The following is a 22746-nucleotide window of genomic DNA, read 5'->3' as shown; positions in this document are numbered from 1 at the left end:
AAAGCTGAAATTCCTGCTAATTAACCTATGCACTTTTGTCTGTTGCAATTTGACAACAATTTTCTTTCTCTTCCAGAATTCGTTGTTATGATCAGTAAATTGATTGAGAATGCTGATACCAGAGCCTCTCAGTAACCTCATTTTTTCTTGGATGTCATTGTGGTTTTTTTCTTCAGTTTTTATCACTATTTTGAAACATAACTTAGTGTTTGTTAACGAGAGAGATATTTTTATGTTTATCTGTAGCTCCCCATTTCTAGTAATCTTTTAAATGAGTGTATGAGTGTGAATGCACGTACGTGTGTGTGTGTACATGCAAAATGATATAGTCACTTGTTTTTACTTCATTCTTTGTCTTGCTAATAATTATATAGGATGTGGTTAAATCAAAACTGCTTTACAAAACTCTGTTCAAGAGGCCTTTTTCCTCTATGAAAATATGTATAATTCACAACTTTCTTATTGATTCATTTTATAGAGCATTTAGTGTTATTTATTTCTAAATTTATTTTAAACATTGTCTTAAATAAGAATTATTTATTTTAAGATGAAGTCTATTTTATTGTTAAAAGAAGGTGGTAAGGGTTGAAAGTGGATTCTGTAGTATTATTTTTGAATGACACCTTATGTGCTTTTGCCTCACCTCTGTGAGTTCTTCTTCATTCATATGTTGTTTAATTCTCCTGTTAATAAATGCTCTGTTGTTGCTGTGCACTTCTTATTTAATTTGAGCAACTTCACTTATGCCTCATTCTAATCCTAATTTCTGAGCATAGTTCTGAAGTGATTGCTTCCTGCTAATTATGTGATGATCTCCCTGGTGTTGTTGGAGGGTGTGGTAGAGAGCGAAGGGTTGTCTTCAGGCCAAGAAGATGCCAGAATGTCCATTATGCTGAGCAAGGCAAGCCAAGGCTTTCACCTGTGTACTTCACTGGTCTCTCCTGCACTGAGAGGCTGCCTCTGACACGCCACACACTCCCAGGTCCCTTCGCTGTGTAATCCCCTTATGACTCAGATGTCTTTAGCTGGAATGGTGCCTACTTTCTTCACGTGTCTGAGCAGGAGAAGGTCAAATCTGCCAACTCTTTATCTGTGGACCACATTCCCACCTTTGTAGCTAACGATTTTTCCTTCTACTCCCAGTTTCCTTGCGTAAACCTTGTGTAAGCCACATAATCTGTCTGTGTCTCAGTTTCTTATCTGCAAAAGGAACTAATAACTCATAAACTAGTCCTGAGGGTTGATAAGCCAACATTCAAAAGCACAAGTGTCTAAGGTGATAGGCCCGCCATAAATTCAAATTACTATTATTACCACCCTCCCTTTTTACTGCCAGCAGCATAATAACTCACTTAGGATCTAGTATCTATAGAGGGCTTTGCATTTTTTAAAAGTATTTTATAATGCTTAATAATTTAGAAAAGCCTCTTTCTGCATAGTCTCAGCATCCTACTTCTATGGACAAAGGATTCCGTAAGAGTCCTCTGTGGATCTCATCTTCCTTTTCATGAACTCTTCGTTGTTTTGCCAATTCAGATGATCTTTCAGTCCTATTTTGTCTCTTATCTGAAGGATTTATTCTATATCAAGACTGCTTGGGGTGTATGGGATGGATTGGATTTAGTCTTTTGATTGAATTATTTGCATAGTTTTCTGTAATTTGATTTATCAATTGGTGATTCTTATGAAAATCTTGCTTCGTTAGAGGGAACCGGAGAGATTAAAGATGAGGCTGAGATCAGAATGGAGAGCTCCTGAATAGAGGCCAGGACCTGGGGCAGACTTCAGGAGCTTATCAAGACATGACTGCATCGTCAAAGGGTGGAGCCTGGACAAAATATTTACTGGTCTGGATAAGCCTTAGTGTTTACGTTGGCCGACTGATCTCTTTTCAGCCCCTCCTAGCCACTTGGAGACCAACATCCAATAAACTTGAGTCTTCGGCAGGCCTGCTTTGTTCATTGTTTATATCCTGAACTAGTATGATACGCTTGGGTTCTTTATCCCTCTTGATCTCCCATCCAACACCTAATTCTGGTTCAGAAAAGCCCCTGGAACTTTATCCAGGCACTAGTTTAATTAGTGCCAGGTTTTCCCTAGCATCCATAAAAGGGCATCAGACATTGCTTTGATCAGTATTTTTTGGCGATGGTTTGGTTCTTTTCCCACCACACTTCTCCATGCCCCAGGTATCCTGTACTTTCAGGAACATCCAGATGTATGTAGTCTTCTTGAGGTTTCTTTGGTAATATCCAGACTTCAGCCCTTCTTATTATTCCTTTCTCTACCTGGATAAGTCAGTGTGGTAACTAGAAGATAGTCTGCCCTGATGACTTTGCTATTTCAGGGTTTCATCGCTAGAGAGTGGTGTTACTTCTTATGAGCCTTGACATTTTTAATTTTCTATAAATGAAATCACTTATATATTCTAGTGGACAAAATAAGCCTAGGTATTGTAAGATATAAAAATGAAAACAAACAATAAATGGTAGCTTTGGGAGCATTTCTCCTAAAAGCCATGATGTTCAGTCTGTAAAATTTGTTTCTAACTTTTCTGTACTTTCCTGTTCCATCTGAAAATTTGAGTGTGAAGAATTATGACTGAAATTTGAAGCTCAAATGTAGCTTTTAAAAATTTTATATGATACACCCAGAGTTTGCCTGAAATCTTTGTGCATCATGTAATTACATTCGACTTTCTTAGTTGTTGTCCAGAGACATTTGTAAAATAGGCCACGCTCTCAAGTTTATTCAGCCCTCAGTTTGTTGATAGTAGGTACACAAGGATGTGCGCAGCTTTTACTAACAGACAAAAGAGTTTGGGATGTTTAATGTTAAAAATCAAAGCCAGGTCAACATTTACAAATGGCCAAGAAAGAAAAACAAGTTATCACTATGATTCCATAGAATCTTTATCTCTGCTGTGCTTATTAAATATAAAAAGTGCAGGGCCACACGATACTCTACTCAGAGGGTCAAAAAAATTAGATATGTTAGTTTTGCACAGGGAATAGGCAAGAGGCAGAATCAGTTGAAATCAAACCTGAAAAGAAGAGAAGACAGCCCCTCTCTGGATAGGCCTGGAACGAGAAAGAAAGAGAAAGTAATGTCTTCATCCTTGTTGAGTTTAAGAAAATCTTAGACTGTCTTTCATTTTTAACAAAATTCCAAATCGTTTAACCTTTCTCAAACAACATAATTTAAATTTTAAACCAATATTGGGATTGACCTCTCTATTGTGACAAAAATAAACATCTGGCAATCAGGGAACCTGAGATCTGGTCTTGACCTGATCACCAACTAGGGAAATGTTTTTAGAAGATCCATTACCCCATTTTCCATATTTATAAAAGGAGACAACTGAGGTTGATTGATAGTATTCAAATGTGTACAATGGGAAACTGAGCTCTGCGGAGTGACTGCAGCGCTTCTCATTGTGGGGGAAGTGGTGGCTAACAGGGTGAGCGGTGTGGGCCACTTACCTTTCAACCAGATGAACGTTGCTTTTATATATTTACTTTCCAACTGTATTTCTTTAAGTTTTGAAGAAACAGATTCTCCATGCATGAGAGGATTATGTTTGCAACCATTCAATTAAATTATTGCTAAGGTCTTTTCAGTTCTAAAGGTATGTTTTCTCTGACCATTAATGATAATATATATTGCATACAACACACACATATACATATATCAACACACATTGTGATATATTTATATACTCCCTTTTCCCAGTATAATTTGAAGTACTTAATCATAAAAATACATACGCAATAAAATTGAAGACCATTAGCAATTCTTCTATTTATATGCATATGTTTTTATTTATTTATTTATTATTTTATTCCACTAGTAAAATGATAAAAATGAGATGTCAAATTCTCATTAGCAAATTTAGGTGTAGTCATGTTAAATAAATCCTACAGAAAAATTGGCATAGAAGACAGGAGATGTGCCAACTATTTGCCTGTTTTCCCTCAGCCTCCATTTCTACAAGTTGCTGCTCTTCTATGTATTATAGATTTTTCATACCCCACAGATTACCTTTCCAGGTTACTATTGTCAACAAGATTCTAGTTTGGTCTTGCAAATGGGAGGTTCCTGGCAAGAGACTGAGGAATGAAGGAGGAGGAAAGTGACTCACTTTCTGTTTTCAGCTTCTGAGGCCCTATCTACAGCAGCCAAAAGCTGTGAGCTCCAGCATCTCCTGGCCATTCCAGGAGCCTTAGTACATAATTCTGCCTTGGGCGCAGCTCCAGCGCCTCCTCCGGTGCCCCGGTGCCTCCCGAGTGGAGTTCCCCTTGGCTGTCCCAGCACCTGCCGGCAGAGCCCCTTGTAGCCCCTGCTCTGCTGGACACTACCTTCTCAGCAGTCCCAGCAGCAGTCCTGTAGGTCCCAGTGTATTTCCCAACTAGTGTATGCGACACACCTAGTCCCAGGTGTCCAAGCGCCTATGGTGTGGCACCTCATCCATGGTCCAAGTCTGACATGCTTGCTGTTTCAGTGCCTCCTGAGGCACCCCAGAAATGTAAAGGCATTCGTTTATAGTTCTACCATCTCCTCCTCTCTTTGGCTTCCCTGGCCCTGGGGTGGTAGTTGCTTCCTGCAGGTATCCAATCTAGAACAATTCCCATTCACTTTTTGTTCTTTCAGCCTTCTACTTCCTTCTGATTGAAAGACCTCATATGGTTTCTGTTTTTCCTGCTGGACCCTGACTGATACAGTAGGTGCTGTCTTCCTGCTAGTCATTTGCAGAGATGGATAAAATGTCCACTAAGGCAGGATGTTCAGATTAGTGAAATTGGTATGACAGAAAGATGAACAGGCCATTCATTAAATACTGGCTCTTTGTTTTCCAAGTTTTTAATACTCTCCCTTGTTGATAGGCTTTGGGTACACAGTACCAGTTGTGTTTTTCAAGGAAAGACTGTATTGTCATAAAACACAAAGCAAACATTACTGGAAGCAGTACTTGTTTTTTTGTGTGTCAGTGTCAAATTGAATTTTGTAACAGCAGAAGTCACAGGAATATGTCCATTGATCATTCTGTCATTAACAGTTCACAGATGGACTCTCAAAAAAGAAAAAGGGATTATTATTAGGAAACCAGTTTGTGATGAAAACCTTTTCATGCTTCTTGGTTTGACAAAAAACTAACGGATTTTGGCTTTGTTGCTGTCTTGAAGCCATGAACTTTGCCAGAATGTTTGTGCTGTTTATCTGTGCAGGCCATGAGAGTTGAAAAAGGCTCAGCCAATTCCTTTTTGAACAAAAGAAGCAGCAAAGAGGAATGTTTATTTGTTGTGCCTTGACTCTTATATTCACTTGTCAGCTCTGCAAAATTTCTACTAAGAAAAAATCTTTATTTAATGTTAAGATCAGTAACAATTTGTTAGTTAATTTTTGGCTTTAAATGTACAAATGCTAAATAATAATTAAAATATTGGGATAAACATTTTTTTGAATAAAGGAAGCTAAGAAGAAAACTTTGAAATTAAACATTTAGTTTGGCATCACTATAATTATCTTTGACATTCACCAGACAAAAATGATACGGTATACATATATTTGAACAAACATAAAATGGCCCTGATTTATTTTTTAGCACCTAGGACCTGGACAATTAGATAATTATCTTTCTATCTTTAGAGTACCACTTATTTATTATTAGTCCATATCTTAGATGCCCTTCTTTTATTGTTAAGTCACATTGGGAGACAAAAGACTGGCTTCAATCAGGCTAAGAGTTTACTTAGTAAAGCCAGTTGGGTTTTATTTAGAATATCACTTCATGCGACATTGGCTAATAAATCACAAAGAGAGATTCTTATGCTATATAGTTTTTGCATTAAAAACTAAGAGGCTTTTACTAGGAAAATGCTAACCAGGGAGATATTCTTTGAGATATGTGTGTCTATCTGTCTGTCTATCATCTATCTATCTATCATCTATCTATCTATCTATCTATCTATCTATCTATCTATCTATCTATCTATCTATCTATCTATCTATCTATCATCTGTCTATCATCTATCATCATCTATCTATTTACTTGATGAGCTAGAAAATGCTACCTGGAGCGTAAGGAAACTCTTTTTGCCTAAGCTACATTCAGAACCAAGGCTTATGCTAAAAGCAGGTTTTTACATTATCTTCATGTCCAAAGCGTCTTCATCTAGATCTAGAGAAAGAAGAGACAAGGAGACAATGAACGCAACAAAGCCTACTGAGGGAGGTAGTATTTTCCCTAAATCCTGGAGCAGAACTGGTCTTAGATGTCATCCTTAGGCCGTACCAGGAAAGGCCATGCCACCCAGAGGAAGAGGTTTTCCCTTTATCACCCTGCAATCCCATGTCTAGCGCAATGTCGCAATAAATGTTTGTCCCTGGAAGGGTTGCCTTGTAGGCGTGGGCATCTTGAGCTGCCATGTATTTTATTATGTCTAATTATATGTTTATCTAAAACAAAACAAAATGAAACAAATATATTCTCATCACCTTATAATTATGATTTGGTGACTCTCTGTCTTTGTTATACATCAGAATCTCTTGGGAATTTTTATAAAAATGATATCATTTTATAAAAATGATGACACTGGGTTCCACACTGGACATCCTTTTTATTTTTTTAAGTTCCGCAGTTGATTTTGATGCAGAAGAATAGTTGAGAAGCACTGTTTTACACTACACTCCTTAGAACAACCAGCTAGAGGGCTGGAAGCAAGACCATCACAAGTTCTGGAACAGCAGCCCAGGAGGTCCCAACCTGGCACCAGGTGGTGCTGTGGGGACAACTCTGAGGCTCCTTTGTTTCTCCAGCTGAACATAAGCCTACCAGCTCCCACAGAGCAGTGCGGGTCTCAGCAGAGGGACACACTACTCCCAACTTGAATATTTCACCTGCTTTAAGTGAAAAGGGGATATGGAGAGGAAGGGAAAGGACGAGCTCCTTCTGGAAAGGTTGGAAGTTCCTTTGGGCTGCCAAGTAAGGGGGTTTAATTTTTAGACTGATTTAATAAAATAAAAAGGACAGTGATAGACAGTTTTATTTATTCCATTCTGGACAGTTTCCTTTGTAGTTAATTTGATGTTTTTTTAGAATTTAACACCTGACATAGAATGACAAAATGTAATTTAAACATTAAAATTAGTCATTTCTGTACAGCTCAGATATATGTGTGTTTGTGTGTGTTTTCTCATAATGGTTCTAAATATTTTTTAATTTTTTTCAAATAAAAATTTAAAGGTGGGGATGGAGGAGTGGGTGGGGAGAGACTAATCAAAGAACTTACATGTTTATAAGCATATCCCATGGACAAAGACATTGGTCTGGGGAAGGCCTGGGCGGGGGTAGATGTGGGGTAGAAGGGATCAATGGGGGTAAAAAGGGGACATCTGTAATATTTTCAACAATAAAGATAAATAAACTTTTTTAAGAAAAAGGAATTTACATTGAATATTTCACAACCTCAATGTGGAACCATGTATTTATATCCTGGTATGTGTAACTGCGGTGACCAATTATCCTGGTTTTCCCTGGACTGAGAAAGTTTACAGTTTCAAAATGGGGCTGCCCTGGGCAAACCCAGCTTGATGGATGGTCCCCCCCTACCTTTTATGTCTTTGTTCATTTGAGCAGCTGTGTTTTCCTGTTACCCATGCCTTTGAGTAGGACTCAACACTTCTTAATACTAAATATAATTTTTTCATCAGTAAGTAATATGAACATTTCTGAAGATTGTATGGGAAAAGTGGGCGGTAGGGTTGACGGGGTTTCCCCCTCAGTGTTCCATTAAGAATGTTCTCCTTAGTTATGTCTTGTCGTCCCCATCTCCCTTTTAGGCTGCAGTCACCCGCAGTCTGAACCCCCAAGCCCCCCAGTCGGTTTCCTTTCTTACACAGGAAGATTTGGGTCTCTCTTAGTTTCCTTCTTCAGATTGCTTTTGCACTTCAGCAGTACTTGATACTGTCTTTGAGTGAGTAAAATTTTGAAGACTTAATTATCTTTCAGAAAGGAAATGATCTTCCAGTTCCCAGTTTCCAGAACAGTGAGGCATTACTAATAATAAAGCACCATAGCTAAATTATATATGTATATACATTTATAACTACATCTATCTATCTAAATATATATTCACATTTGAACACATATTCATATTTTTCAAGTGTGTGATTTGATAAACAGTTCATACTTTGCACACGAATCTCAGTTTACAAAATTGACCAGGAAAACCATTGTGATTCCCTGAAACGTTAAAAATTAAATGCAATAGAATTTAAGGGAAACTCCTGCTTTACACATTGGATGATGTGGCATAATGAGTGTTCTTTTCTTTAATCTTATCAGCTCCACCACGCTTTTCCCATGTGCTCCTGCCCACAGTGATTATTGGTGCATGAACACTATTCTCATTTAACAACGACTCACCAGTTTATATTTACTCTCTGTCAAGAAGGTGCATTTGTCAGATGATATACACATGATTCATTCGCACCAGTGTTCTAAGTTCAAACCAAGGAAAACTGTGGGTGTGTACACATGATGTTTGTCAGAGGAATTTTTTCTCTTGGTAAAGACTGTTAGGAATCTTATAATTAATTCTACCCAGTAGCACTGGGGCAAGTGCTGGCTGAAAAAAGTTAGGTTTTATTGCAAAAGGACTGATAAAATCTAGTTGCCAAATAATACAGCAATTTTTCAATTATCCTCTCTAGAGAGATAAAAGAACACTATCTGGCTGAACAATCCATTAAGCTAAAATAGCGATTAAAATTACACAGTAATTTTTCTTCTTCCTCTTTTACAATATTCTTTAAGCATCTTTGTCAGTAGCCGCTCATTACTCTTGCTAAAACCAACAGAACTGGCACAGATATGAAAAATAAAACAGATAAGAACTATCTTTTTAAGCAGCTATTTGTTGTTAGCTGGGGATTTACGGTATTTAATCTTTACAACTTTTTTTCAAAAAAAAAGCTTCATTGAGATGTAATTCACATACCATTACAACAACTATTTAAAGTAGATATTGTATGCTCTGTTGATGAGAAATGCGATGCTCAGACCAGTGAATTCATTTGTAAGCTTTGCTTCGAACCCGTATCTGTCTAATTTCTTCGGGGCCTCTGTTGTCATGAGTCCAGCACTCTTTTTTGGCAGGAATAATGCCAATAGCTGCTAAAATGTTCTGTGAACAGTGACAAAGAGGAGATAGTCCTTGCTTGGTAGGAGGTATGATCCTGGGGGAGCGTGAGGCTTGCTCCCCCATTTTATTTCACCCTCTGTGAGTTAAAGATTTCATTATTTTTGCTTCAAGGTCTTAAAACCTAAACTATTCTTACTTATGACATGAAATAGCATTGGCATTTTAAAGGATCTCAGATTTTGCTCTTACACAACTCATGGAATGGGTAGAACTAGTTAGTCTCATACCTTCCTTCTGGAGTTCAAATCAGGAGATGACAGTTTGATTTCTGCACCCACTACCTTGGACAATCCACTTAACCTCTCTGCAGCTCACTTTTATCATCTGTAAAGTGAGCATCCTTCATCTTTATAATAATGCTTTTCTCTTTTCTTCGCGATCACTTATCCTTGCAGTCATTTCCCTTGGGTCTGAAGGCTATGGGTTTCCAACTTTATGAACCAGGACTGGCTACATAATTTGCAGCGCTTGGTGCAAAATGAAAATATGGGACTTCTTGTTCAAAACGTAGTAAATATTTCAAGGTGGCAACAGTAGAACATTACGCCAAACATAAGGCCTCTCTGAGAAGGGGACCCTGCTTGACTGTACAGGTCACATGTTTATGTGTTGGGCCCAGCTGTGAACTTGGTGAAGATCTCCTGGGGTCAAGAGTGAGGCTCGATGCTCTCAGGCAACAAGCCCAGGGCATAGCCCCAAATCTTACTTCCTTTGGAGAGGAAGGTCTGATGCATGAGTAGGAAGCACAGTGTAGGTTTCAAAAGCTTATTCTCTAGAGTCTGGTATTTCTAAATTGAAACCATGACTCTGCTGCTTAACGCCTGTATAATCTTGGGCAAATAAATCCCTTAAACCTGATTTCTTTACCTTTAAAATGGGAATAATGCTAGACCCAACTTTCTAGAATTGTTGCAAGTTATAAATGAGAACATTTATGCCCGGTACTAGAAATGTAGGAAGCACTCAAATAACAGCTCTTATGATGGATATTTTTTATTCTTTTATAGCACTGAAGTATTCCTTTTGTGAATCTGGTTAGTGTCCTTACATTTTCCCTTCTGGAGTGAGGTTTCTAGGAAGGTTCTTTGGCTACATCATTAAGCTGAACATAGGATAATTCCTGATCTACTCTTTCTCTGTTTCTGATTTGTGCCCACTACTATGATGCTATCCTGCACAATTATTATAATTTCCCCAAATTTCAGTTCTACCAGTGATGGAAAGGTCTTAAGTATAAAGGAATTCATAGATGGTTTGACATGCTGATATTAACAAGATGATATATTAAAGGAATGTTTTGAGTTACCAAGACTGGACGCATGATTGAAATTACTGTGTATTATTAATACTGCTTAATGCACCAAAGTCCCTACCTGGATAATCTTTGAAAGCCTTTTATTTTTTTATTTTTTATTAAAGAAAAGTGACTTCTGTCATTTTCCCTGTTAGGTCTTTTAAATCTTTAGTCATAATGACCAGAGACAACACTCAAACTATTTAATAATTGGTGGTGAGGTATATACACTATCATTCGGAGAGTACCACTAGCCCATCAGAAGGTGCCCCGGAATAACATCCCGTCAGACCCTGCACACCATGATAATGTCCAGTAAAATCACATCAGGTGAGCATCATCAGTTGGTTGTAGTCCCTTTGTGATCCACTCAGGCATTTTATACCAGTTACATATACAAGGGAATGCAAAGTTATTTGGTTAGTTTTGGCCTTTGAAGGAGTCCACATGTTTAATAATTGCTCTTATGACATTTTAGCATTTGCTGTCACCTATAAGAGTTATAGCCTGCATGGAAGTACTTTTAATATCATATAGGTTAAGAGTTAAAAACAGTACAGATCATAGAAATGTAAGAGAGATCCGTGGTACCCAAGAACTAGTTGGAAAATACTTTGAACCTACTGGATGGCTAAAATTAGCAATTTTTACTGTATAACGACCACTAGAAATATAATGACTTCAAGAGAACACCTTTTATTCTACTCAGTGCCATTGCTTCCTGGGCTATTCCCTGCCTTCCCAACAATCTGAGATCCTTTGCTCATTGTACAGTTCATTAATGTTCTCAGTTACTTACGGCCTAGTTTAAACAGTAAACTAAATGAAGAGAAATACTTTATTCATCATTTTTAAGGAAAAAAATTAATGAATCATGTAGAATCAGAATAAGTTTGTTGTAAAAGGCATATTGACAAAAATATGTCCCTAGTTAAGTGGCCGGTAGACTCTCTTTTCCCACTTGCTCATTCTAACAAAGACTGACTGATGCTTCTTTGGACAAAGTTGTAAAAATTCCTATTAAGGATAGCACTTGCCTCTGAGTGTAAGGTTTAATTGGAAGAAAACACAGGGAAGTGATCCATGGTTGGCTCTTTGCACCTGTGTAAACAAACACTGCCCTCCGCAGGTCAGCATCATGGTCTTTCCGGTCAAGGGCTTTTGCCTTGTGAGAATGAGTGTGCTTCTGAGAGTACTCTGTGTCCTTCGACTCTTTCTGTCCTAATTCCACATGGTCTTACTCAGCACTGATTTATAATAAGTGCTGGTATCTGATGGTGCACATTACTTTCGTGACCTTCTTCTGGATTACCTTGAGCATCAGCCTTTTTCTTTTTTTGTGATCTTTTTGTTTTTAATTTTTTTATTAAATTTATTGGGGTGACATTGGTTAATATGACCATATGGGTTTCAAGTGTACAGTTCTATGATATAGGATCTGTATATTGCAATGTGTCCCCACCATCCAAAGTCAAATCATCTTCTGTCACCATATATTTGGCCCCCTTTACCTTTTATTCCCCCCCACTCCTCTTCCCTCTGGTAACCAACCATTCTGTTATCTGTGTCTATGAGTTTCAGTTTTATATACCACATATGAGTGAAGTCATATGGTTCTTAGCTTTTTTTGACTGACTTATTTCACTTAGCATAATATTCTAAAGGTATAATATATACATTTTAAAATAGCTTAGGAACTTACAAACACACACAAACACGTGTTATATAGACATAACATGTTGTGATTTTTCTTGAGACTAAATTGAATGTATAGATGGATTTAGGGAAGAATTCTAGTTTTATGATTTTTAGTCTTCCAGTCACCAAACAGGGAATGTCTATTTATTGAAGTTTTGACTTACTATTCTGTTTTATTAACCTTGGGATTTTCATTATTACTTTTAAAATATATATATCTTTATTGATTTCAGTGAGAGGAAGGGAGAGGGAGAGAGAGAGACAGAAACATCAATGATGGATGAGAGAGTCATTGATGGGCTGCCTCTTGCACGCCCCCTACTGGGGATCGAGCCCACAACCAGAGCATGTGCCCTTATAGGGAACTGAATCATGACCTCCCGGCTCATAAGTCAATGATCTACCACTGAGCTGTGCCAGCTGGGCTCATTATTACTTTTTTTTGTAGAATTACAAATGCATTTGTAAGTTTTCTTATTTGTATTAATCCAAGATCTGAGTATTTTTCAATAGAGTGCTAATACATATCTAGTACAGCATCCTACCAGAAGGAGATGACTTATGAAGAGTATTTTTATATGCACTTTTCTATTTAAATATGTGTGAATACCTTGAGTTTGGTTTCTCTGCCAACCTATGTCTGCTTACATGTTGGTCTGTTTTTTACTTTGTAGGTGGAAAAATGTTAACCAGTGAAAGAGCCCATTTTTGGTCAAGAGGAATTTCACGAAGCAAGTCTGAAGGAAATTTGATGGAAATGGAAGCCCGAAAATCCTCAAAAAATTGCAATATCAAAGGTATGGGAATGCATAAATGTTGTAGTTTTTTCATCCATCACCAGCGGCTATTGCAGGTCTGCCTCTGAAAAGTGCTACAAAAGATTAAAAGAATTATAAAATCTAACATTGTCATAGAAATATTTACACTACCATTCAAAAGATGAGAAAAATAGTGGAGCCAACAGATTATAATAAATATTATGAGGAGGCAAAAACTCATTATTAAATGAATGGTATATACAGTAAATATACAACGAATTTTGGGGTTAAAGATATCTCTAAAGGTTGGAGTGGGCTACAAAATCTTTATGGAGCATAAAAGAAATTGACCCTTGTAAGAAAAATAGTTTTAAGAGTTAGATGGAACTGGTTGGAACTGGTTTGATGAACGTATGGAAATAAGAGAAATAAAGCTTTTCTTTTTCAAAATACATCTTCTAATTTTTAATCAATGTCACTTATAATTTATTTCAATCAAAATAATAGTTCTATATATATTAAAGCAAAAACCCTGACAGTTCTCTATATATTAAACAAAAGATAGTCTGGTAGTTTACTCAAATTCATTTCTCTTTTGACTGGCCTCTTGGCTTTCATTTTTCTCTAAAGCAATACCAAGTTCACAGAGTCCACAGAATCATTACCAATATTTACTGAGAAATGACCAAGCATGAGTAGCTCTCAACATTAAAAATACTTCAATATTTGTGAGATATGTGGAAATTTCTTAGTTGATATGTGCATATTTTAATGTGTTGCTGCTTCTTAAAATACTCACTTTTTAAAGTAATAAGATGTTTTTATTTCATAGTGGTAAACCTGTGCTTTGTCATTTTAAACTTGAAAAGGCTCAGTGAACTCCTAATCTGATGTTGATTGTATATGAAAATAATTTTAATATTATTAAAATTTATTAATACAAAGTTATCAGGAAATAATCTGAAAAATGCATTATCTATTTAGCCAATTATTTTTTTAAAAAATTTAGCTACTAACAGATGTACTTGATATTTTTCACATTGAATATTACCAGAAGAGAAAAAAATTAAATGAATAATCTAGATATATTGACACCAAATATTTAATGTTTAGAAAAAATTCTGGATAATTGACTGAATTATCCTGTTTGTTCAGAGATTTTCTTTTGTGAAAATGAAGCACAAAAGTATAAGGCATAAGTATATGTAGTGTGGGTGATTTTGAAGGAAATGTGTTAAATTGGTTATTATCTAAATTGTTAAACATTTATTTATTTATAATTCATTATGTCTTAAGATAAAATAACATTAGACATGGTCAAAATAAACTGGTAGAACAAGTTCCCTTTCTTCACAGCATGAAAATTTGACCAAATTTAACATTAATGTTGCAGTACCTATTAGACTAGAGCTCAAAAGTCTTGAATTTTTAAGCTATAATAAAAATTAAACTTGGTTGTATCTCAGAATGACACTCACCTTTTTCTTTGCTTTGTTTTTGTTTAAATACTAAGAATGCCCAGACCCAAGTTTGTGTCTCAATTGGCCAGATGTTTTCACACTTCACGGCAATAATGTTTCCAAAGCTACAAACCCATTCTGGAATGAACTGTCTGCTTCCAACCCATTTTTGGATGATATAACTCAGCTAAGAAACAACCGGAAGAAAGATAATATTTCCATCTTGAAGGAAGATCCTTTTCTGTTTTTTAGAGAAATAGAAACTGGAAATTCTTTTGATTCCTCTGGTGATGAACTCGTGCATGAGTGCCTTAAGCAGCCTTCCTCAGGGAGATCCCCAAAATCTAAAAGTGTCTCAGAACTTTTGGACATTTTAGATGACACAGCCCATGCCCATCAGAATATATGTAACTCCAGCCAGATCCTAGAACAAGATTTAGAATGGCTTCAGAATGATCGAGAGGCTTATAAAATGGCATGGTTAAGTCAACGCCAGCTGGCCCGCTCCTGCCTGGATCTGAATACAATTCATCAGAGTCCTGGATGGGCCCAAACCCAGGCTGCGGAGACTGTGATGGTCTGTAAATTAAGCCACCGGGGAGGGTCAGTACAGTTACCTGAATCAGATATCACCATTCATGTGCCCCAGGGTCACGTAGCTGTGGGAGAGTTCCAAAAGGTGTCTCTAAGGGTTTTTCTTGACCCTCCACAAATGCTTAATCACGCTCTTTCATGCACCGTAAGCCCACTGTTGGAAATCATGTTAGGCAACCTTAACACAATGGGAGCCATTTTGCTGGAGATGAAAATCGGGGCTGAAGTAAGAAAGGATCCTTTCAGCCAAGTCATGACAGAAATGGTGTGTTTACACAGCCTGAGTAAAGAAGGCCCTTTCAACGTGTTAAACAACTGCTACATTTATAAAGACACCATCCAAGTCAAGCTAATAGATTTGAGTCAGGTGATGTATCTAGTGGTTGCTGCGCAAGCCAAAGCGCCTCAGTCACCAGCTGCCACCATCTGGGATTATATCCACAAGACCACCTCAATTGGAGTTTATGGGCCCAAATATATCCATCCCAGTTTCACTACTGTTTTCACAGTTTGTGGACACGGTTATATGCCAAGAAAGCTTACAATCTCTGATATTAAGAAGGGTGGAAAAAACACATCTCCAGTTGTGTTTCAGCTCTGGGGGAAGCAATCATTCTTACTTGACAAGCCACAAGATTTAAATATTTCTGTTTTTTCATGTGATCCTGATTTTGAAGTAAAGCCAGAAGGAGAAAGAAAAGAAATTAAACAGAAGCAGTTGCAAGCAAGTCAGGTGGTTCATAAACAATTTTTATTTTCTTTAGTTGACTCCAGAGCAATGCACTTGTTCGTTTTCCGTGTTCAGCTAGAGCCTCCCAATGGCAGACCAGTTACACAGTTCCTTATCACTACGCCTAGTCCAGCCCCAAACCTAAAAAGACACTCAAATCTGCCAGGTGATTTGCAGAAGAAGGAAATCAAGTCTGCTTCTTCATTTCCAGCAGTGCACATTAAATATCCTACATTTCAAGACAAAAAGTTGAACTTTGCCGATTATGGAGTAACTCTGAAGACGGTGCTAAGACAAAACAAGATTGACTACTTGCTTGAATATTTCCAAGGGGACACGATAGCTCTTCTTGGGGAAGGGAAGGTAAGAGCCATTGGGCGGTCCAAAGTGAAAGAGTGGTATGTGGGAGTCCTGAGAGGTAAGATTGGACTTGTACATTGCAAAAATGTCAAGATGATTGCAAAGGAACAAGTAATGTCAGTGTCAGACAGTGTCTTCACAACCAGGAACCTTCTTGAACAAATTGTCCTGCCCTTTAAAAAACTGACTTATATCTACTCAGTTGTATTGACCTTGGTGTCAGAAAAAGTTTATGACTGGAAAGTTTTAGCTGCTGTCCTGGGTTACTCACATCTCACACTGGAAGATTTTGATCGGATACAAACAGATGAAGAATCAGAAAAAGTTTCTTGTGTTTTAAAGAAGTTAAAAGAAGATTGCCATGCAGACAAGAACACCAGAAAGTTTCTTTATGAACTCGTTGTGGTGAGTATGGCTTGATCACAGTAATTAGTTTACCATAGAAAACTTTATCAACTTGGTACTATTTATAACCAAGCACCTGAGAGAAGCTAAAAAAATTCTCAGCAGTCACTTTACAGCAAATATATAGCTTTTCCTACAAAACTGTATAAATAGTTTCTTAGATTCCATTGTGATTTTAGCAAGGAACTCGGCCTGTGAGGATCATCTTTTGAAGTGAAGATTAAAGTTCCTGTTTGTGTTGGAGCATAACAGTTAAGAGATTATCTTCCCCTTTCAAATACTTGGATAGCTCTTAAAATAACAGAGAAATTCCAATAACACGAATGAGAGCAAACTGAAACGAACTAATTAACTTGGCCTTTACTATAGGTCCACTTTTTAGTGGTTTTTAGAAAACATATAATCAATGCCCTTTACTTTAGCAATTTAATATTCCTCTTCTGTATGTAATTCATCATAACCCCCAAATAATATTGCTTATTCTCTTCTTAATCCTCATGTTTTAATAGGATTCACAGGAACATTTTTTCCCCAGAAAACATTCAACTCATTGAAAGTCTCAGTGGAGAGTTATAAAGAAGATGAACAACTGTTTTGTCTTTAAAGTGGAAATTCATTATTTTATAAAAGTTAAAAAAATCAAGAGCATATTTTTAAAAATTTCTAAAATGTGATTTACCTAAAGTCCTATACTACATAGAGCTGGACTTTCAACTCAGGATTTGTAGTTCTATGTGCAGATTTCCCCCCCCTTAAAACAAGGAACTGGGATAAGCATTGCTAATCCACAGTTTAATAAAAGAACCTTCAGGGCCCTCCTGGCTCAGTACTTCTCCCTGAGGTCATAACTCCTCACTACAAATTTATGGATCAATATATAATCTATGTATAAAGACTATGGGTCCTTCTAATGGTTCCATGGGAGTGAACTCTCTATGGACTTTAATAGTTGCCTTACTTGGTCATTCATTTTTACTGATTATTTCATAATAATAGATAACATTTTTAAGTGCTATTAAATGATGAGGGGCTACCAAACATGTTTATTTGCTTGTTTGAACAAAAAAGAGATATAGATGTAATCCCATATTTTAAAAATATATTCAAGGCAAAAGAGAAACTCATAAACTCTTTTGAAATGTGGTGCTTGACAAAGCGCAGATGCCTGACTAAGGGGGCAAGAGTCTGATGAGTTTCCATTTTGTGTTGTAGAAGACTGAGCGTATTATCTTTAATATCTTGTGGTTTGTATTAGGCACAGTAACACTGGTGATGAAGGGAGAGAGTTAATTTTTTTAAGTCATAATTATCAATAGCTTTGTTCAAAGTTGTAGGAGGGTCTCATTTTCATGCCATGGCATGATTCTGGTTAGTTTTAAATCATGTTTTGATGAAAAATTGAATAATGGTTACCAGCACCAGTGTGCTCATTCCTTCGAGAAATCCTGTAGCCAATCCTCAGGTTGGGAAATTATTTTTTGGAGAATGAATTATCATCCCTGGGTTGATAAATTACAGACCACTGGAACCTCAGGGTGTCTTTAGAAGTGTCTAGTTCAGCATCCTCCTTTTGCAATCAAAGATATTAAGAAACATATTAGTTAAGTGGTTTACCCTAGGCCCTGTAATTAGCCACTGAGGTAGTCCTGAATCTCTAATTTTGGTCCAGCTGTGTCCGCTGTACTTTGCTGGTTGGATTTGCTTAAAAGTAAATGAGCTTCTTAAATTGTACGAAACTCACATATATGTAGGGTGAAAAATAGGATGCCAGTTTCTGGAATATGTAAGGAAAAATTGAATTTCTAAGAAAAAGGGCACATTAGTTGCTTTTAATTATGACATGTAATTATTGCTGCAGGCTCTGCTGAAGATGGATTGCCAGGGGTTAGTGGCACATATCATCCAAGAGGCTGCTATCCTGACTTCAGCTGTCAAGCTGGGAAAAGGCTGGAGGGAACTAGCTCAAAAGCTGGTACGACTCACAAAGCGACAAATGGAGGCATATGAAATTCCTCACCGAGGAAAAGCTGGAGATGTTGCTGTTGAGGTAATATTTCTGTTTTAAAGAATAAAATAGTGAAAAATTGTAGACTAAGTAAATCAAATGTAATCAAGCCTGAAGGACTTTCAGGGATCAACGGGGAGTGTCCTAGAGAATCCACTAACTGAAGTCACTGCCCCTATAGTCATCAATATTATCCGAAACGTACATGTATCACTTTTCAAGTAAAGTATATTCATATTTCTCTTATTAGATTGCATATTAAATGGCTTTTGATCAAATGAGTTGACCAAATTGGATAGCTAGCCAGTTAGTAGGCAGAGCTAGAAGAACTTGAGGTAGAGAACACATAACTTTGAAGGGAGGAAATTGGACTCAGTCAGGGCAAGGGAAAAATTATGTAATAGAAAGTATTTATCAACCTTAGGCATAGACTTAGTCATTTGTGGTAAATAATATTTGGTGGCAATAAGCATTAAGAGGGTGATGGTAATGAGAAACAGACTTCTAAGAGCTTCATTGTCTCTTTGACAATTTTGCATGCAATAAGACCTATAGACATCAAATATAGAATGACAGCACATGGAACAAAGTAAATCTTTACCTGTAAGTATTAAATTAAATTAATGAAATTAAAATTTTATTAATATTAAAACAAATGTATACTATTAGGCATAAGTTAGATACATATTTTTTCTATTTATCATTAAAAATATAAGTCAATATTTATGACTTAAATAAAAGTATCCCAGTGATGAGCACCTATAAAATGTGCTTTTCTCTCACCCAGTGTAAGGATTTTTGAGATATTTTAGTTAAGGAAAGAATATTTCTCTGATTATTGATGGCTTGGCAGGAGGCAGAAGCTATGTTCTCTACTTCCTTTTTGGGTGTAGAGCTGGAAATTAATAGAACTGGAGGTAGTTTTCTTACTTTGAAGCAACAATGCCAATTGGGTGTGCAGGACAAAACAACCTTCCCATGAAGGGGCAAGAGTCAAACCAAGTCAGCTGAATCCCAGCAGGTGCCGTGGAAGTCCCAGCAGGCTGGCTTCTGGGTACCTAGAGCCTAGCTCTCCTTTAAACAGGACTTTTTAGCCAAGAGCACCAGAGGCTGAAGACATATTGCCTTCTTAAAGACTACATTTATCTCTGTACCCTAAGAAGTGCATTACAACCTACAAATCACTTCTTACTGAATGAGCCAAAAGATGAGAAATTTATAAGAAAGAAAAAAGCACAATATTATGAGGAAAATGCTGCTCTGATATTTCAGTTAACTGATTAAAAAGTTGTCTGAGATACCACTACACACCTATTAGAATTAACAAATTCAGAACACAGATAACACCAAATGCTGTTGAGGATGTGGGGCAGAGGACTCTTCATTCACTGCTGGTGGGAATGTAAAATGGTACACTTTGGAAGGGACTTTGGCTGTTTCTTACAAATGAAACATACTCTTACCATATACTCCATCAATTGTGCTCCTTGGCATTTACCCAAAGGAACTAAAAACATATGTCTACACAAAAACCTGAAAATGAATGTTTATATCAATTTTATTTATAATTACCAAAATCTGGAAGCAACCAAGATTCTGTCAGTAGGTATATAGATAAATGAACTTGGGTACATCTGGATAATGGAATATTATTCAGCACTAAAAACAAATTATCAACCTATGAAAAGACATGGAGAAATCTTAAATGCATATTACTAAGCAAAATAAGCCAGTCTGAAAAGGCTACATACTGTATGATTCCAAACATATGACATCCTGGAAAAGGCAAAACTGTGGAGACAGTGAAAAGACCAGTCAGTGGTTGCCAGGGATTGGGAGGGAGGGTGAATAGGAAGAGTGCAGAGAATTTTTAGGGCAGCGAAACTGTAATCATGGATATGTCACATACATTTGTCCAAACCCATAGAATGTGCAACACCAAGAGTAAGCCCTAAAGACAACTATAGACTTTGGGTGATTATGCTGTGTCAGTGTGGATCCATGAATTGTAACAAACATACCACTTTAGTGAGAGATGTTAATAGGGAGGCTATGCAGATGAAGGGGCAGGAGGTACATGGGAAATCTCTACAACTCTCAATTTTTCTGTGAACCTAAAGTGTCTCTTAAAAAATCTTTTTAAAAACTGTCTAATGAAAGCAGGACTTTTTTTTCTTAGTAAGTCTCTTGTTTCTAAAAAGTTTTAGTTGAGAGTTATTTATCAAAATGTTATTTATTCTCTCAACTTTGGTAAGCATTTGACTTCTCTCTAATTATGGTTGTTTTTAGTTTGTTTCCCCCCAAATCCTAATGGATGCCAAACAGCCTACTTTTCCATTATTTACATTTGCACAGCCCCAATCACAAATATCTAAGTCTATGCCAGAGGCTAATAAATACTCAGAAGCAGAAAGGAAAGCCCCAGGTGTCTTTCTAGGGGCTAATGTTTAATTTATTGTGATTAAAACTAACAGTCTTCATTCTGATCTATGTTATTCAATTCTTAAAAATAATCCGTGGTATATTGGCCTGAAGCCATCCCAAATAATCTGTGGGAATCTTTACCTGTTAGGCCACTTAAACTGAAGAGTAAATGTATGCTAATTTCCATCCCCTTGGGGAAAAAAAAAAAAAGTTGTATAATTTTTTCTCCCAGGAAGGAGATGATTCTTAAATATGATCAATTTACAAGCCAAGTAGTTGATTTGAAAACATACTGTTATTAGCTCTGGATAGGGTTTGCAGAGGAAGGGAACTGGACTTGTGGCAGGGAGATAAGAAGGTCTCCTGGTTCCCATGCCCCTTTTATTTCCGTATCTCACCACCTCACAGGGCAGGATTCCCAAAATTTCCTTCTATGACCGCCAATGCCTACAATCAGGCTCTTTCCCTCACTTTCCTTTCTCTCCAACTTCTCTTTCCCTTTGTTCTATGTTTATTATATCTAACCTTTATCTGGAACTTACTCTGTGCCCCCAGGCACTGTTCCCTTAATGTTTCAAAGATTAACTTAATCCTTTCAACAAAAATTTGTGGGTCAGGCTCTAATATTATCTAAAATGTAGGGAGGCTAAGTGACTTGCTTAAACATGCATAGCCAGAAAGCCATGGAGCCAGGGTTAGAGAGCAGGCCTTTGACTTTGGGGGTCCCTGTGCTTTGCACTCTGCACACCCACTCCCAACCCGTATGGTGGCTGAGTGGCAGAGCGGGTAGACGTGGTTAGGATGGGGGGGTTTAAGCATCTCATTTCACTTTTCCCCCCTTTTCTCAAGTTATGATACTATTAAAATCTGCCTCAACATCTTAATCAAGCCTCAAGCCAATTAAAGAATGGCGATTATTAATAGTATGTCTCTCAGATTTTTGTTGAGTATTTTGGCCATTTCTTACTCTTTTATAAAATGAAAAAAAAAAAAAGCCTCTCTGGAGACTTCTGAGAACATCACTTTTTAAATTAACCATCTCCCTAAATTAATTTTAAGAAATATTACTCAATTTTTCTAATGACATTGCAATTCCTACATAAAAACAAAACTATAAAAATTGAAATATGACTTTGTTTTTTAGAGTATTTCTTTGGAAAAAAATACACATGCTATACAAAGATGTTTAGTTGTTGCCAAAGTTTTCTTGTGAAAGTTAGTAAAAATTGGAGTTTTCCTGAAGATGTTTAGATCTTTAATTTAAACAAAATAGGAATCAACAAAATATTAGAAAAACAGTCCCCTGGAAAGGGGCGATGTGGGGAGGGGGGGTTCAGGGATAAGATATTCACAGGCCTAAATTAGGTAATCTTCACTTAGCCCTCTGGGGATTATGACCTTGTATGGCAATAATTCCCCTTGCAATGCTCACCCATTGGCCCCTGCCTAACAATAAAGATTATGCTCTTTCCTTCTTACTCAGTATGGAGACTTATTCACCAAGGACACTAAAGGTTCACTTGTAGCTACAAGATATGTTTTACCAGTGCTCAGCTCAACCACAGACGCCAATCAGTAGGCCTATTGAGGCTGATTTCTTATCTGACCTGCCAGAATGGGCCACCCTCCCTAAGGAAGCCCAACACAGTCAATATTTCTAAATGTAATAGCTTTTTTCCCTTCTCAGAAACCACTCACCTATAGAGAGTTAGAACTGGCACGGCATGTTTGTGTCTTTTTATAGTCAGCACTTGAACAGTGAGGATCTAATTCTCTGCTTTACCTTCTAGCCAGGATCTGTCCTTCCTCATTTAT

At 37.1% G+C, this 22746-nt stretch overlaps 1 protein-coding gene across 1 annotated transcript in view; it reads left to right on the top strand.

Annotated features, from left to right (window-relative positions):
• Positions 1 to 22746, top strand: part of MACC1 (MET transcriptional regulator MACC1) — a 43055-nt gene that overhangs the window by 11562 nt on the left and 8747 nt on the right. The window contains exons 2-4 of the mRNA XM_016217004.2: positions 12870 to 12992; positions 14467 to 16502; positions 18361 to 18549. Coding sequence (XP_016072490.2) covers positions 12878 to 12992; positions 14467 to 16502; positions 18361 to 18549 — 2340 coding nt within the window. The 5' untranslated portion in view covers positions 12870 to 12877. The remainder of the gene's footprint in view (positions 1 to 12869; positions 12993 to 14466; positions 16503 to 18360; positions 18550 to 22746) is intronic.

The sequence above is a fragment of the Miniopterus natalensis genome, chromosome 10 (genome assembly GCF_054644295.1).
Source record: "Miniopterus natalensis isolate mMinNat1 chromosome 10, mMinNat1.hap1, whole genome shotgun sequence".
Classification (NCBI taxonomy): Eukaryota; Metazoa; Chordata; class Mammalia; order Chiroptera; family Miniopteridae; genus Miniopterus; species Miniopterus natalensis.
The sequence above is the reverse complement of the archived record's forward strand: the minus strand, read 5'-3'. Positions and strand labels throughout refer to the sequence as shown.